The sequence below is a fragment of the Grammomys surdaster genome, unplaced genomic scaffold, assembly GCF_004785775.1.
Source record: "Grammomys surdaster isolate TR1022 unplaced genomic scaffold, NIH_TR_1.0 140, whole genome shotgun sequence".
Taxonomy (NCBI): domain Eukaryota; kingdom Metazoa; phylum Chordata; class Mammalia; order Rodentia; family Muridae; genus Grammomys; species Grammomys surdaster.
Window position 1 is genome coordinate 1,784,968 of NW_021604598.1, and position 16,063 is coordinate 1,801,030.

At 51.2% G+C, this 16,063-nt stretch overlaps 1 protein-coding gene across 1 annotated transcript in view; it reads right to left on the minus strand.

The window, feature by feature from the left end:
- The window catches only part of Col5a3 (collagen type V alpha 3 chain), a 52,760-nt gene that overhangs the window by 32,520 nt on the left and 4,177 nt on the right, over positions 1 to 16,063 (minus strand). Inside the window, exons 2-27 of the mRNA XM_028763721.1 lie at positions 15,098 to 15,259; positions 14,814 to 15,003; positions 14,589 to 14,745; positions 13,400 to 13,504; positions 12,775 to 12,924; positions 10,118 to 10,231; positions 9,885 to 10,025; positions 8,114 to 8,161; positions 7,999 to 8,040; positions 7,462 to 7,524; positions 6,921 to 6,995; positions 6,745 to 6,828; positions 6,184 to 6,240; positions 6,040 to 6,093; positions 5,205 to 5,258; positions 4,330 to 4,383; positions 4,161 to 4,214; positions 3,967 to 4,020; positions 3,470 to 3,514; positions 3,294 to 3,347; positions 2,411 to 2,455; positions 2,222 to 2,275; positions 2,057 to 2,101; positions 595 to 648; positions 460 to 504; positions 277 to 330 (exon numbers count right to left, since the gene is read on the minus strand). Coding sequence (XP_028619554.1) covers positions 277 to 330; positions 460 to 504; positions 595 to 648; positions 2,057 to 2,101; positions 2,222 to 2,275; positions 2,411 to 2,455; positions 3,294 to 3,347; positions 3,470 to 3,514; positions 3,967 to 4,020; positions 4,161 to 4,214; positions 4,330 to 4,383; positions 5,205 to 5,258; positions 6,040 to 6,093; positions 6,184 to 6,240; positions 6,745 to 6,828; positions 6,921 to 6,995; positions 7,462 to 7,524; positions 7,999 to 8,040; positions 8,114 to 8,161; positions 9,885 to 10,025; positions 10,118 to 10,231; positions 12,775 to 12,924; positions 13,400 to 13,504; positions 14,589 to 14,745; positions 14,814 to 15,003; positions 15,098 to 15,259 — 2,054 coding nt within the window. The remainder of the gene's footprint in view (positions 1 to 276; positions 331 to 459; positions 505 to 594; positions 649 to 2,056; positions 2,102 to 2,221; positions 2,276 to 2,410; positions 2,456 to 3,293; positions 3,348 to 3,469; positions 3,515 to 3,966; positions 4,021 to 4,160; positions 4,215 to 4,329; positions 4,384 to 5,204; positions 5,259 to 6,039; positions 6,094 to 6,183; positions 6,241 to 6,744; positions 6,829 to 6,920; positions 6,996 to 7,461; positions 7,525 to 7,998; positions 8,041 to 8,113; positions 8,162 to 9,884; positions 10,026 to 10,117; positions 10,232 to 12,774; positions 12,925 to 13,399; positions 13,505 to 14,588; positions 14,746 to 14,813; positions 15,004 to 15,097; positions 15,260 to 16,063) is intronic.

Here is a 16,063-nt window from a genome sequence, read left to right on the forward strand (position 1 = left end):
GTGTGTGTGTGTGTGTGTGTGTGTGTGTGTGTGTGTGTGTTAGTATTTTGTTACTGTTTCATTTGTGAAACAGGGTCTCAAAATATAACAATTCACCCCTGGCTGGCAGAATTCACTACATAGCCCAGGCTAGCCTCTACCTTGCAACAATGTTCTCACCTCTGTCTCCCAAAAACTGGGACCACAGGCAGGCACAGGATGCCTGGCACTAGGTTGGTCTTCTGACACCAACACTAATCAACTATCCCACCTCCAAGCCCTCAAGCGTTAACCTACCTTCACACCACGAGGTCCAGGATAGCCCTGAGGGCCTGCTGAGCCTGGTGGGCCCTGAAAGGAAAATAAGGTCAATGCCATCTTGTTTCACCCCTTCCCTGTTCCCAGTATCCTATCTCCTCACTGGCCCATGGCTACTTGCTACTCCTCTTCCCCAACCCAGCCACCTTCCTGGTCACTCACCTGAGCCCCCTTTTCTCCTGTAGGACCCTCATGGCCTGGGTGACCCTGATAGAGAAACACATCAACTCATCAAAAGCCTAAATTTGCCATACAGATACCCAAACCTTCTCCTTCCCTTTGTCCCATGGTTCTCACCGGGGGGCCCTCAGATCCTGGGACACCTGGAATTCCGGGATTTCCAGGGGGACCCTGAAAAAAAGAGTAACAATAGGAGTAGCCTGAGAGTCTCAGCGCCTGGACAGGAGGGGTCTATCCAGGCAGCTCAGAGTGGCCTACAACACAAGCTCTGCCCATGTTTGCTACCAGCTTGCCCTCTCTGAGCTTCAGAAATCATCCGTATCTGGGAGAGATGCAAAAGCAACATGAGAGCCTGGGTGGTAGTGCATGCCTTTAATCCCAGCACTCAGGAGGCAGAGGCAGCTGGATCCCTGAGTTCGAGGCCAGCCTCATCTACAGAGTGAGTTCTAGAGCAGCCAGGGCTACACAGAGAAACCCTGTCTTGAAAAAGAAATGAAACAAAACAAACAAAAAGCGATATGAGAAGGGTCGTGGCACAGCTCAGTGGTAGACCTCCTTCCTAGAATCCACAAGTGACAAACTGGGGCACTGCTCCAGAGTAGAGTGCTTGCCTAGGATGCACAGGCCCCCAGGTTCTGTGCCCAGTACCACAGAAAGAGCAAAACCAGTATGTAATATGCTGGAGTGGGAGCTTCTCACCCACGCCCTTTTGTCTTGTTTCTTTGCTTCGTTTCATTTATTTATTTACTTATTTATTGAGACAAAGTTCTGCAGTAAGGTCCAGGCTGGGACAATTGCTGGGACTGCAGAGGTGTTTCACCATACCCTGTAAGCACCTTTCTTTGAAAGTATATCCCACCCACAGTTCCATCTGCAGAAGGATGGGCTTGAGCAGATGTGAGGCTCTCCCGTTCCTGTTTCTCAGGTTTTATGTACCTTTGGACCTATCAGATGTTTGCAGGATGTGGGATTTTTTTTTTTGGTTGATAGTTGATATGGGAGGGTCTAGCCCACTGTGGATGATATCACTCTGGCTTGTATAAGAAACCAGGCTGAGCAAAGCCAGTTAGCAGCATTTCTCCATAGTCTGTGCTTCAGTTCCTGCCTCTAGGTTCCTGCATTTCCTCAATAACATGGAAGCATAGGTCAATGAGCCCTTTCCTCCTCAAGCTGGCTTTGGTCAGTGTTTTATCACAACAACAGAAAAGCAAACTAGGAGACACACACACATAAGTGTACACACAGAGATATACATACACCACATATGAGCACACACACACACAAATTGTATCTGCCAAGGAAGCAAGCACTAGCCGTGCAGAGAGACAAAGCTAAGTGCTCTGGTTCTGCCCTTCATTAGCGTCTTGGGAGTCCCTTCTGTGAGGGCATCTGTACTAACAACGGCTCCTCTGTCTGCCAGCCTCGGTGGGATTCTCCTGGAAACCCTCCCCCAACAATGCTACTCTGTCACTCTGAACTAGCTTCGGGACTGTGACTATTCATCAGCAAGAAGCCCCTCAAAGGAACCCATGAGAGAAGCTTCTCCTGATGACACAAGGAAGTTGAGGAAGTTGCTTACCTTTTCCCCAGGAGTGCCAATGGGCCCCTGGGGGCCTGGAATTCCCTGGGACATAAAAAGAAGGGGAAGGAGTCATGAAAAGAGAGATGGACAGTAAAACTGTACAAGGGAGGACTGTACCTCAGCCCCCTACCACACCCCATTGTCAAGACAGAGGGCTTGAACCTGAGATCCATGGTTTCCTTGCTGTCCTGGGGGACCTGGTTCTCCAGGAGGACCCTGTGGGGAAAGGGTGGGTTCAGTGGAGCCAGAAGGGTCAGAATGTGGAGGGTAGGGAAAGTTCCAAGCAGACAAGGCTATAGTCACCGTGGGCTTGGAGACTCAGAAGGGCGGAAACAGATGCTAGGCACCTACCACGTTGCCTTTGGCCCCTGGAGCGCCATCACTCCCTGTCACACCCTGTGAGGACAGAGGATGTGAGAGCAGGACAGATCAGAACCTGAGTCCGAGCTGCTGAGAAACATGTAAACAAGGCAACACCAGCAACAGAAAGTATATTCTGGCTTTGGAGATGTCAGTGGGTAAAGGCACTTGCTGCATAAGCATGAAGGTCTGAGTTCGAATCCCTGGGACCCATGCAAAACTCTAACTAGTAGTGTTGGCATTTGTAATCCCCTGTAGGGAGATGAGAGGCTGAGACTGATTTCCCTGGGAAACTTGAAGGCCAGTAAGTTGGAAAAACAAGAGAAAAACCCTCAAACAAGGCCTGGCAATTGTTCGCAGGCCTTTAATCCCACCACTCAGGAAGCAAAGAGAGGCAGGAGGATCTCTAAATTCAAGGCCAGCCTGGTCTACAAACTGAGTTCTAGGCCTGCCAGGGCTACACAGAGAAAATTTGTCTTAAAACCAAAACAAAAAACCCTCAAACAAGGTAGGAGAAAACCAGCTCTCACACTGTCCTCCAACTTCCACACTTGCACACTTGCACACTTGCACACTTGCATACTTGCACTGTTGTGCAGGCAACCACAGTCACACACAGTAAGGACAAGGAGGATAGAGGAAGAAAGGAGGCCCAGGGCGGGGGAGGGGTTACTCAGTGGATAGTGGCACCGGCTGCTAAGACTGATGACCTGAGTTTGATTCCAGGGACCCACATGGTGAAGGAAAAAAATCTGATCTCCACATGTGGGCGGTGCAAACACACACCCACACACACCAAATAAATAGGGGGGCAGATTACAAGGGGAAGACAGGTAAGAATAAAACATAGACACGGAACCAACAAGATTCTCACCGGGCGTCCTAGGGGTCCCGGGAGGCCTCTGGGGCCAATCAGACCTCGGGGACCCTGAAAGGAAGGGGCCACATAATCCCAGCATCAGAGGTGTATACTCTTGCAAGTTTCATGGCCCAAGGAGATTCTTCCCTCCCCTCAACTAGTAAAGGAATCTGGGATCTCCCAACACCTACCGGCTCTCCAGCCTGGCCAGTGGGCCCTGGAGGTCCCTGCAGGCCCTGTGGAAAGAGTCATCATTATTTGCAGTGGGCAAGTACAGCCCCATGGTACAACCTCACCTCCTCTAGAAGTCCCTCCAAGAGTCTGCTTGGTATCTCCACACTCTTTCAGACTGAATTCAGAGGCTCCAGGCCTCAACTTACCCTCCCACACCCCGACCCTAAAGCTAGCTTTCCGCTCCAGTGCTGCCTTTCAGAGGACCTGGGGCTTCCTGCTCCTCCAGGGCAGACCCCAGTCCCCAGACACCATTCAGCCTATTTCTGGTTGGTTGTTTGCTTGTTTGTTTGTTTGTTTGTTTGTTTCCATGTCAGGGATTGAAGCCAGGGCTTCCTATGTGGTAGGCAAGTGCTCCACCACTGAGCCCCATCCCAGCCTCTCACTGCAGGAATCTACTGCAGGGGCTCTATCACTGCATACTGAAGCCTCGTTCCTATGCCTCCCTCCAGCTTACCTTTACGCCGTCCTCTCCTGGGGGACCAGGTTGCCCTACATGTCCAAAGTCACCCTGGTTCAGAGAAGGAGGACATTTGAATAGATTAGCATATGCAGGAGCCACTCACTTCGAGAAGGCTCGGACAGTGAATGACGCTCTGAAGTTAACCAAGCATTGCACAGAACGGGCGTGGGTATGGGAGAGGCACTCACCCTCTGGCCCTTCTCCCCAGGCAGCCCTGGCAGGCCATCAAAGCCCCGGTCACCCTGTTGGAAGAGACACCAGCTACCTTGAATCCATGACCTTGACAGTCCCTCCACCCTTCAACCCCCCCCCCCCCCCCGCCCCCCCCCCCCCCCCAGCCCTGGCCCCACCACCCACCTTAGGGCCTGTGTCTCCCGGGAGACCTCGAGCCCCATCTGCTCCAGCTCGGCCCTAGGAAGGAAGTGAGGCTAAAGTCAAGGATTGATAAGCTTCCCAGAGCCCTTCCGTCTAAATGTCCTGCCATCCATTACGGCTAGTGTGCACCACCTTTTACTATCTCCCAAGGGCTGCTTTCTTAATTGTTTGTTTGTTTGTTTGTTTGTCTGTTGTTGTTGTTGAGACAGGGTCTCACTGTGCCGCCCTAGTTGGTCTGGTCCAGAGATCTACCTGAGTCTGACTCCTGAGTGCTGGGATTAAAGTCACCAAACCTGGTTAGTGTATATAGTGTGCATGCCTCTTTGTGTGTGTGTGTGTGTGTGTGTGTGTGTGTGTGTGTGTGTGTGTGTATGCCATGGCACACATGTGGATGTCAGAAGACAACTTGTGAAAGTCAGTTCTCTTCTCCCATGAGGTGAGTCTCAGGACCGAACTCCAGTCAACCGGATGGGCAGCAAGTACTTTACCCTATGCAGAAGTTAAAGGATGACCTTGACTTTCTAATTCTCCTGCCTCATCTCCCAGATTCTGGGATCACAGGCACTCCGGCACACACCGCTTCAGGGATTCTTTTTTGTACGATGTACTTCTTAGGTTGTCCTTCACCTGCTCCTGACTATACTTCAGATCCCAGGCCAAGCACTGTCCCTGTTCTCAAGTCCCCCTGAAGCTGCCACCTGCCACATCCCTTCACTGTACACCCAGCAGAGCATCACTGCAGCCACCATGCTCAGGTCCCTCTGATAACACAAGAAGACCAGGGAGAACAAAGCCAGGGTTTTTGATTGGTGCTGGTATTGAGCAAAGCATAACTTAAGAACCTAGAAGTTACTCACTGTCTTGCCTTCCCGTCCAGGAGGCCCAGGAGGGCCCTGTAATCCTCGGGGGCCCTATGGTGGGAAACAAGAAGGAAAAATTAAAAGAAAAGGCATATGCTTTTTTGTTTGTTTGTTGCTTTGTTTTGTTTGTTTGTTTTGTTTTGTTTTGTTTTGACAAGATCTTACCATGTGGCTCTGACTAGCCAAGAACTCACTTTATAGACAAGGCTGGCCTTGAATTCACAGAAATCCCCCTGCCTCCACCTCCTGAGTGCTGAGATTAAAGATGTGCACCACCACCTCGGTAGATGTGCACGCCTTGATCCCAGCGCTTGAGAGGTGGAGGCAGGTGGATCTTGGAGTTTTAGGCTAGGCCTTGTCCTCCTGGTCTTTCAAGCTCTACCCCGTCTAGTGCTAGGATCACGGGTGTGTACCCCACACCTGGTTTATGCAGAACTCGGACTGGGACTCAGGGTTTCATGCATGCTAGGCAAGTGCTTTGCCAGTTGAACCCAACCCCCAGCCCAGGACCTATTTTATTTATTTATATTTCATGTGCATTGGTGGTTTTTGCCTGCATGTATGTCTGTGTGAGGGTGCCTATGGAAACGGAATTACAGACAGTCATGGACCACTATATGGGCACTGGGAATTAAACCCAGGTCCTCTGGAAGAGCAGCCAGTGTTTCTAACCACTGAGCCATCCCTCCAGCTCCCTTAGAGCCTATTTTAAATCACTCCTTAGGAAGGGCAGAAATTTCAAAGGTATATTTCTATTTCCTTTGTTATGTTCCCCTGCTGGCACTTTACCTCTAATCCATGAAATCCGCCCCCCCATATCCCCCAAACTCACCTGTGGTCCCACTTCTCCCAATTCGCCTTTCAGACCTGGGTATCCAGGGAGGCCCTTGAAGGAGAGATGGGGGAGGAGCACAGTTTGAGCAATGTGGCCATCTGGCATAAATTGAACTCTCCCCAATGCAGACCCCTTACTCACCACAGGGCCTGGGCGCCCAGTGAGCCCTACTGGACCAGGGGGTCCTTTCATGGACAGCTGGAAAGACAGACAGAGAAGAGTCCCCATAAGACCTCAGAAGCACTGCTAGAGTTAGGAGTGTGCCTCCTTCTCTACAGGTTGTAAATTTCTTCCTCGACTCATATGTTGATACTTTAAGAGGGGCCTTTTGGAAGATGATTGAGATTAGAGGAAATCAGAAGAGTGGGGTCCCCATAATGACAATCAGTATCTTTAAAAGAGTAATGGCCCATCCTCATGCATGTACTCTCTTGCCTGGCACTGCCCTCCACCAGTTACAAGGCACCCAGCTAGATGGCAGCATGATGCTCTGAGACTTCCCAGCCTCCAGAATCATTAGTCTGAATCCTCTGTTCTCTGTAACCAACCCCCACCCCATGCCAGGCTTGGAATTTTATAATAACAACAGAAACTCACAGCAAGCACCTTCAGGAGAGAGCCACCCTCTGTCTCCCAACCAGTCCTGCATGAACCTTTATTTCTGCTGTCCCTCACAGAACACATGCTCCGTATCCCACTCACCTGAGCCTGTTGCAGTACTGCCTGGGCCTGGGCCTGCTGGAAGGAGACTGGGGGTCCTTTCATCGAGCTGCTTGCAAGATGGAACTAAGGAACAACTATCAATGAGTAGAGATCCACAAGAAAATATACCCTGGGGTCAGAACGCCACTGCCCGGGATGGGATTCTCCCTCCTTACCGGCATCATGATCACTGTGCCCGGCAGGCCCCGGACTCCGTCAATGCCTGGGATTCCTGGGAGGCCAGCAGGGCCCTGAGAAAACAAGAAAGACAGGGGGGTGGATGGAGAAGGGAAGAAACAGAAGGAAGGACAGGAGATGGAAGGTGAGAGGGGACAGAGAAGGGAGAGAGACTGAGAAGGAGCCTGATGACCTGAGTTTGATCACCCGAGATCTACATGGTAGAAGGAGAGAACTGAGTCTTGGTGTCCTCTGACCTCTGCTCAGGTGCCAGGGCACATGCTACTACCCCCATGTGTGCACGCACACGCACAAAATAGATAAATTAAAACATCATGAAAAATTTAAAGATACACAGAAACAGGCACAAGGAGAAAAATGGGATGAGAGGTCAGAGTTCACGGAGTTCACAGATGGGGGTGATATCTCTTCTGGGATGGTGTTCCTAATCCCAGCCTCTGACACCCACATCCAAATCTCCACACTCCCAACCTGAAATCGCACCCCAGCACAGGGATACACCAGTGGGGAGTCTCTTACCGGTAGACCACGGTCTCCAGGGAAGCCCGGTGGCCCAGGAGGGCCTGAAGGACCAGATATTCCCTGTGGAGACAGAAATCAGAGGTCACAGGAGATGCAGAACTTGAGCCTAGCTGACTTCTGACCCACCTATGGCCTTGACTTCAGACATACCTCCTGACCGCACTTAGCCAGCCCTGCTCCCGCCACCGTCTACTGACCTCTCAACTTTGCACCCTAAATCTTTTTGACACATCTTTTGGGTATTGATTATCCAATGACCTTCAGGCAACACTTTAATCCAAATCTTCTCCCCAACTAGAAGAGAGTCAGGCACCATGGTGCACACCTACGTTCAGGTGGCTGAGGCAGAAAGATCAAGAGACAAAATCCAGCCTAGGCTACATAGTGAGGTGGAAGCCAACCTGGGCTATATAAAAGGACAGGAAGAGAGAAGAGCTACAGGAGCGTCTGGTAGCACAGCTTTTTTGTGAATGGGCTGGAGAAGGCAGGGTGTGGGGAAAGAGGTCAGAATGTGGGACTAGAACCAGTACTCACCCGGGGTCCTGGAGCTCCTGCAGGCCCCTCAAACTGCTGTCCCTGGGGGGAACACAAGTGTGACTCCTGTTCTCACGAGGTCCCTCAAACTCCTCACAGTCCCCCATCCTCTCACCTGCTCTACTGTTCCAGGCTCTCCTTTCGCTCCCTTTTCTCCAGCACCCTGGGGACAGTGTGAGGAGAGAGAAAACATGAGAGCAGAGACAAAGATGGGAGGCAGGGACAAAGACAGGAGGCAGAGACAGGAGGGCAGAGACAGAGACAGGAGGGCAGAGACAGAGACAGGAGGGGAGAGACATGAGAGCAGAGACAGAGACAGGAGGGCAGAGACAGAGACAGGAGGGCAGAGACATGAGAGCAGAGACAGAGACAGGAGGGCAGAGACATGAAAGCAGAGACGGGAGGGCAGAGAGACTGCTCTTTGTAAAAGCACAGGCTATACAAGCCTGACGACCTGAATTCAGTCTCTGGACTCCTCAGTGGAAGGAAAGGACTGACTCCTGAAAGCCGTCCAAGGTGAAGGGCATGAACTCCAAAGTCCTTATCATGGCTCTGCTTCTTAGCCAGTGATGCTGGGACCTTATTCAAACCTGTGGCCATCCACAGGTAACTCATGAAGCCATTTAGTGTGTGACACCTGTATGGTAAATGAGTTGCAACCCTTGACACACATGATGGCTTATTCTCATTGTTAACCTGACTGGATTTGGAATTACCTAGGAGAGGCCAGATGTGATAGCTCATGCTTTAAGCCCAGCACTCAGAGGCAGAGGCAGGTGATCTCTGGGAGTTCAAGGCCAGCTGGGTCTACATAGCAAATTCCAGGATAACTGACCAGGGCTACACAGTAAGAGTCTGTCTCAATAAATGAATGAATGAATGAATGAATGAATGAATGAATGAATCCAACAACAACAACAAAATGGAACCACCCAGGTGATGGTGAGATGAAACTGTGGGTGTGTCTGGATACTTCCGGAGAGAATTTACTGAGGGAGGCATCCAGAGGGCCAGTGGTGCTTCCCCAGACAGAATTAAAAGGGAGGAAAGCACCAGGCCAGCAGAGAACAGCTTTCCCTTCGCACTGCTTCCCCTTCTCCAAGAACCGAAGCCTCCCACCACATGCTCCTGTCTCCGTGATGATGCTCAACCTTGTGAAACAACTTCGGGAACCCTTCGCAATGTGAGCAAAGCAACTCCTCCTCCCTCAAGTTGTCTCTGTCAGGTGTTTTCTCCTAGCACAAGAAAAGTAACAGAGCGGGAAGTCATGCTTGTCTCAAGTCTGACTCCGCCTCGGCCAGCACCAAGGAGGACCAGGGCTGCCTGGCCCTCTGGCCTCATCCACCCAAGGCTTTATGACTAAGGTTACCATCTCTCTGCTCAGGAGTCAGCCCCACACCCCACACCCTCAGCCTGGATGGACTTCCCTGGATTCTAGAATCTTCTAGCCATCCCTGGATTGAAATCTCACTTGAATCTCAAACAGATGTTACAAATTCAAGACATCGCCAGGAGGTGACATCACGTCCCCAGCAACAAGAGCAGAAGGAATCATGTCCCCCAACTGGAGTATTCTCTCTCCCATTGCTTGCTAATGCTACAAGTCTCCCCACCGACTCTCTGGCTCCCCCTACTGTCCATTCAGAAGGCAGGGCACTCAGAGAGCAAGAAGCAGGGTTCCACTGGAAGTTAAATGGCTTCTCCCCTGCTTAGACTAAAGACTACTTGCATCGCCAGCCCCTGTCACACTGTAAGTGCTTGGTAAATGTTTTGTAGCTGCAACTGTGCCAGGTCACACAAAGGTAGTTGACACAAAACAAACACAATCAAGAAAAAGAATGTATGTGTCTACAGCCCATCTCCTGATCCAGCCCCTCTAGACTCACAGGAAAGATCTGGAACTCAGTCTGTAAAGACTGTTCTGCTGCTCTGAACTTGGGGCCCATGGTGGGGTCACCTCCTTCACCCTCCTCAGTAGTGTCCACCTCTGGAGTCCTCCACTCAGTTTCAGTATCAGAGTCCAACTCCTGTGGAGGACAGTGGGAACATCAAGGTTTGTTCTCGGGTATCATCTTCACCACCCCAACCCCTGGCTCAGCACCATCCACTTCCCACCAACCTGCAAGACCGTGGCATTTCCCCCAATCGTGACAGTGGTGGTGATGGCCAAAGGTGTGGGAGTCGGAGGCAGGTGGGGAACTGGCTTCTCTGTCTCAGGGGTGTGGAGGGAGGTCTGCAGCAGAAACGGGAGGAGTGTCGGATCTGGGGTAAGGCCAGTCAAGACAAAGAGGAAACAAAAGAGGAGCCAGGACTCTCCCTTAGGGGAATCCCCAGTTCAGGGGTGGGTAGACAGAGGTAGCTTCCCACCAAGTTCAGAGGCTGGTGGGGGGAAAGACAGGTGCCTGGTACAACCAGTTCAAGGTGGCCAGAGGGGAAACCTCCTCAGATACAAGAGGAGCAGAGCAGGGCCAAGTCTCCCAGGCCTGGAAGCAGAACTGGATTGGCTCCAGGGCCCAGTGGTTAAAGTCAAAAGCCAGCACTCGAGGCCAGACTCCCGGAAGCCCAGCCCCACATGTCTTCTCCCCTGACAGATTAGCAGTCAGCCAGCCAGGCTGCAGCTCCTCCAGCCTGGACAGCTGCAGAAGAACTGGGTCAAGGCAGAGAAAGAAAGCCACAGGGGTATAGGTCAGAACCTTGGTAGTCATACTATGGGATAGAAAGATCTAGAACTGACATCTAATTACAACCAGTGACCCCTCCAACCAAGGACTTCAAGCCATGACTCAGTCGATGACTTAGGACCCCTTCCCCGTAACTTACCAGCTAATAAACTACCAAATTAATCCAAATTATTCCAAGCACCAATGATTGCTAGGTGAGCCCTGCCTTCATGATGTCCACCAATGGCTCTGGAGAGAAAGCCTTCCATCCAGAGACCCGACTACGATCCCAAGTGGTAGAATCATCCAACAAAATTGCTATTTAGTGATCCTCCAAGTAATGAACCCTCTCTGGGATCTCCAACCAGTTATTTCACTAACAATGACTCCATTATGTCTTCTAGCAATCTCCCTGATACATAACCATTAACCTTTAACCTTCAACTAGTGCATTGGCTTATTTTAATGTCAACCCGACACAGCTTAGAGTCACCGAGGAAGGGCGTTTGTAGACCAGTGGGATGTCTCTAGGAGGTTGTCTTGATTGTTAACTGGAAGATCCAGCCCACTTGTAGTTGGCTCCTCCTAAGCAAGAGGTTCTGACCAGTATAAGAAAGGCAAACGCTGACTGAGAGCAAGCAAGCAGGAATTCGTGGACTTACTCTCTGCTCTTGATTGTAGCTATAATGCTGTAGGTTGCTGCCTTGATTTTCCCCAGATAGGAGACTATAACTTGGAATGGGAGCTAAAATGATCCCCTCTCTCCTCTAAGTTGCTTTTGGTCAGGATAGGGGTTTTTGTTGCTTTGGTTTTGGTTTTTGATTTTTGTTTTTGTTTTCAGTGTGTACGTATGTGTGCATGAGTGCACACTCATGCATGTGCCACACAACTACAGGTCCCCTGAAGAGGGTGACAGATTCCTTCGAGCTAGAATTACAGGCTGTTGTGAGCCATGTAAGGGGACACTGTTGCCATCTTCATCAAAGGCAACTGTAACTATGAAGACCCTCAAGATCCAGCCTGTGCCATTCCCTTGTAGAAGAAGGTCAGGGGTGGGCATTGGCCCTTCATCTGAGATTTCAGTCTCTCTCTCCTGGGCCTCCCTCCCAGCTAGCTGTAATTCTGCCCAGACTTCACATGGTTTCCTGGTCTCTGGGAAGGTAAGAGTACTGAGTGTGAAGGCTAACTGAAGGGGCCTCCATTTGTGCACCATCCATGGTTACGGTGGCTGCTTAGGGGTCACCCACACCCCAATATGTAACCCCTCACCTTAGCTCTCTGTAAGTACAGCCAACCAACTCATTGGTTTCCCAAGCTACATCTGAGTAAAATCATACTTCAGCTGGCCATTACTTCCCTAACTATTGCTCATGTCTGCCAGGAAACGTTCACCCCCCACAACAAAGACCAGTCAAATGCCGACAGTGGCCTTTATCAATACCTTTACCAACAGCCTCCAACTAGGCCTCCACGGGAAGACCTCTGACTAGAAACTCCTTATGCATTTACCTTAATGAACAATCTCCTCAACCAGCAATCCTAAATAGCACCCTCAGGAAGTGAGGGTGAACAGGATGTGGCATCTGTCATCCCACTGGTCTCCAGGACTGACTTGGCTCGTCTAGCTTGCCAGGCAGCTGTCCCCTCCCTCTCTCGCTGCTTGTGTCGCTCCCAAAGGTACAAGCTCAAAGAGGATGATCTTCCCTGACAGGGGTCGAGATTGTCTGTGCTCCCTGGTAGAACCTCCAGATGAGCTCCCAAACAATGTTGTCAAAGGAAAATCCCCACCGGTGGTCCCCAGCAGTGAACCCCACATACTGACACAACAACCAATGCACCTGTAACCAATTACCCTAGCTGATGATCCCCTAAGACTTCACAATGACCCTTGCAATTATGGGGTCCTCTTGTGTTCAGAGGCACCTCCTCCAGCTCCCTGTGAGTACAGAGTGTGGAACTGACATGAAAGAGCCCCTGACACAGGAGCTGGCATCCTCTTCAGCTGAGAGAATCAGACCCCAGGAGTCAGGCCCTGAGGACCAACGCAAAGATGAGGAGCTAGAGGTGCGTGGGTATCAGGCATCGAAGAGCAAAGCAAGAGGTTCCAGGTTCTTACCTGGTTCTCATGGGCACCAGGGGTCGGACTCAGCCTTGAGGTCTCTTTGTTTTTCTTTCTTCCCTTGCCCTTGCGACCCCGCCCTTTTTTCTTTCCTTTGCCCTTCCGACGACGAGGGGCAGGTGTTTCTGGTTCATCTTCTTTGGGGGCCTGAGGAAAGGGTCCTAGTTAGGGTCAGACACCATCCACCTTGCCATGTTGACTGGCCAGTGAACCCCAGGAATCCTCCTGCCTCTGACTTCTCAGCACTGGGAATACAAATGTTCCACCATGCTCAGCATTTCCACACAGACTCTGGAGATCAAACAGGTCCTGGTGCTTGAAACTGAAAGTTCTTGACTGACTGAGCCATCTCCCCATGCCCAGGCAGATTTTTTTTTGTTATTGTTGATATTTTGGAGACAGGATTTTGCTATGTAGCCTAGGCTGGCCTCAAAGTCACAGCCTCCATCATCAGCCTCCTGAATACAGAGAGGACTGAGATGTACATCACCACATCTGGCTTGTGTCTATCATTTAAGGTCTAAAGTTGTTCAGCTCCTCGCTTCTGGGTCACCATCCACTCTGTCTTTTGATACCTATAGACAGGGATGCCTCACCTGTCACCTGGAACCCCCCCACTCACCCCTGTGGTTGTGGAATCTGGGAGTTCACAGCCAGGGAGGTAGTGCTCACAGGCCTGGAAGGCAGCCTGAGGGTCTGAAATTAGCAGCAGCTCCTGGATGTCTCCCTAGACAGGAGAAAAAGGAGTCACAAGATGATTCTGACCCTAGTTTCTCAACACACTTCTGCCACCTCCAGCCACGAAGCCACGGTGCCTCCCACCCAGAGCACCTAAGGAAGGGAAGACCTGCAGCAGCTACAGGTAGCAAAGAAGCAACGACCTCACCAGCCTCGTGACATCACAGGACAAAACACACCCAGTGCGATGGCTAAGCTTGTCAACTTTTAAAAATTACATTTATTTACTTAAGGTGTATGCATGCACATGCACAGGTGTGCCAGGTCACTCCTGAGTGGAGCTGAGAGGACAACCTACAAGATTTCATTCTCTCCCTCCACCACATACATTTCAGGTTCAAGCTCAGGTCAACAGACTTAGCAGCAAGCACCTCTGCTAACTGAGCCATCCCTTGGGCCCCTAGATAGTCAAACCATCTAGAAGTACCTCCGACACAAGCCTCTGAGCATGCCTGTCAGGGATTATCTATCATTGAGACGGGAGACCCATCTTAAGTGGGGATGGTGCTATTCCACAGGCTAGGGTCCTGGACTAGTTAAAACGAAGAAAGTGATCTGTGGCGTCCCAGCAGCCGTCTCTGTTTCCTGACTTCAGATGCGGCCTGACTTGCTACCTCACACTCCTTGCCGTGATGGACTGTGCCCTCAGTCTGTGAGCCCAAGTAAACCTTCATGCTTCTGCCTTGTATTTTGTCATAGCAATGAAAAACGTGACTGATATGCCAGCATCTGCCCCCCCACCCCCGCAAGCTCAGGTTCCCTTTCCTCTCAGGCCACCTCTGTATGCCAGGTACTAGACAGCACATGGCTCACTAGAGGGATGAGGTCCCCCACATGGTCATGCGCCATCCTGGCCACCAGCACTGCAGACATCGTGTGGTGTCTCAGCCATCTGTCACAAGCATTTACCCCAGCAGGGAGCAAGGATGCGTGTGTGTGTGTGTGTGTGTGTGTGTGTGTGTGTGTGTGTGTGTGGAAACTGGGCACTTTCTCTCTCTGCTCACTTCTAGTTTAGGCTGGGGACAAAGCTTCCCACCCTCTGCCTCAGTTTCCCCTGTCACTGAATTACATACCTCAAAAGACTCCTCCCTGCTGTCCTGGGTTCCCATCACAGTGAATCCAGCCGTACTTATAAACCAAGGCCCATGACCAAACGTGGGGGGCTGGGGTTCACAGTCAACCACCAGCGTCACCTTGTTACCACTGACGCTGACTGCCACACGATGCCACCTGCAAGAGGAACAAGTCTCAGTGCAAAGATTTCCACAGGGCACCCTTTTCCCTTCCCCCATACTTACCTGCCATCAATAAGGTTGACCTGCTTGGGGAGGGGCCTGAAGGAGTCACCAAGGAGACCCAGAGCTGGCCCCAGTGCCAACCCCAGCTGCCGGACACCCTTCTCATCATAGATAGACAGAAGAATAGACTGGTTGGCTGGCAGGGACCGCATAGTGAGCAGCACAGAAAAGTTCTCAGGGAAATGTCCATCTGTGTGGGCAGAGGTAAAGGAAGCAGATTAGGCAGCCAGGGAGACTTTACATTTCCAGGATGACCCCTCCGCAGCCTTCCTGTTCTGACTCACCTGGAAAGAGCTGCCATGTGGGGATGCTGAGAAGGCTGGACTTGCCCACCCTGAATGCTCGGTCACCCTCTGGAATCCTCTGGGGGCAGAAGCCAGGCACTTCAGCAACCCCAGCCTGGTCCCTATGCACAATCAAGGCTTCCAGCACATCCACAGGTTCTGCTGTAGAGAGACACCGGGGTGAGAAAGCGTGGTCAGGACCAACACAGGAATTGGGCCTGATTGTACAGTCTCCAGTCCTTATAGCTACTCAGAAGGCTGAGGTGGGAGGCTCCTCCACATGCTCTACACAGTAAGTTCAAGGCCAGCCTGAGCAACTTAATGAGATTCTGTCTGAAAATCAAGAAGTTAAAAAAAAAAAAAGGCCCAAAACTCCATAATACTTGCTCAGGTTTTGGGAGACCCTCTCCTTACAGTCCAGGAAGAAGTGAGTGGCCTGGGACTAGCAGCACCTCCCCCACTGCCCCACAGATGTTCCTGGTACAACAGTCTGTTGACTGGTTGTTTCTTTCCCCCTAAGTTTTTGGTGAGAAAATAAAAAGCTGACCTAGTTCTAGGATGAATCAAATCTTCCTGGCTGGAGCCCCAGAGTCAAGCCTTCCCCTTTCCCCTACACCCCCACACTGGTTCCTTTGGCAGCTTCCCGGCATGGAGCCCCCTTACAAGGGAAAACCCACAAGGGGAAAAGGGGTGTGTGGGGGTGAGCTCTTTTTAGACCTTATAGCCTCCTCCCTCTGATCCCCAGCCACATGGCCCCTCCCTGTCACTCTCAGGACCCACAGCTTTCTCCCTCTTATTCCTTCATCTAACTCTCCCTGACTTCCTCCATCTGACTCCCTATCTAAATCCCCCTGACTTCCTCCATCTGACTCCTCATCTAACTCCCTCTGACCTCCTCTCTCTGACTCCCCATCTAACTCCCCCTGACCTCCTCCCTCTGACTCCCCATCTAACTCCCCCTGACCT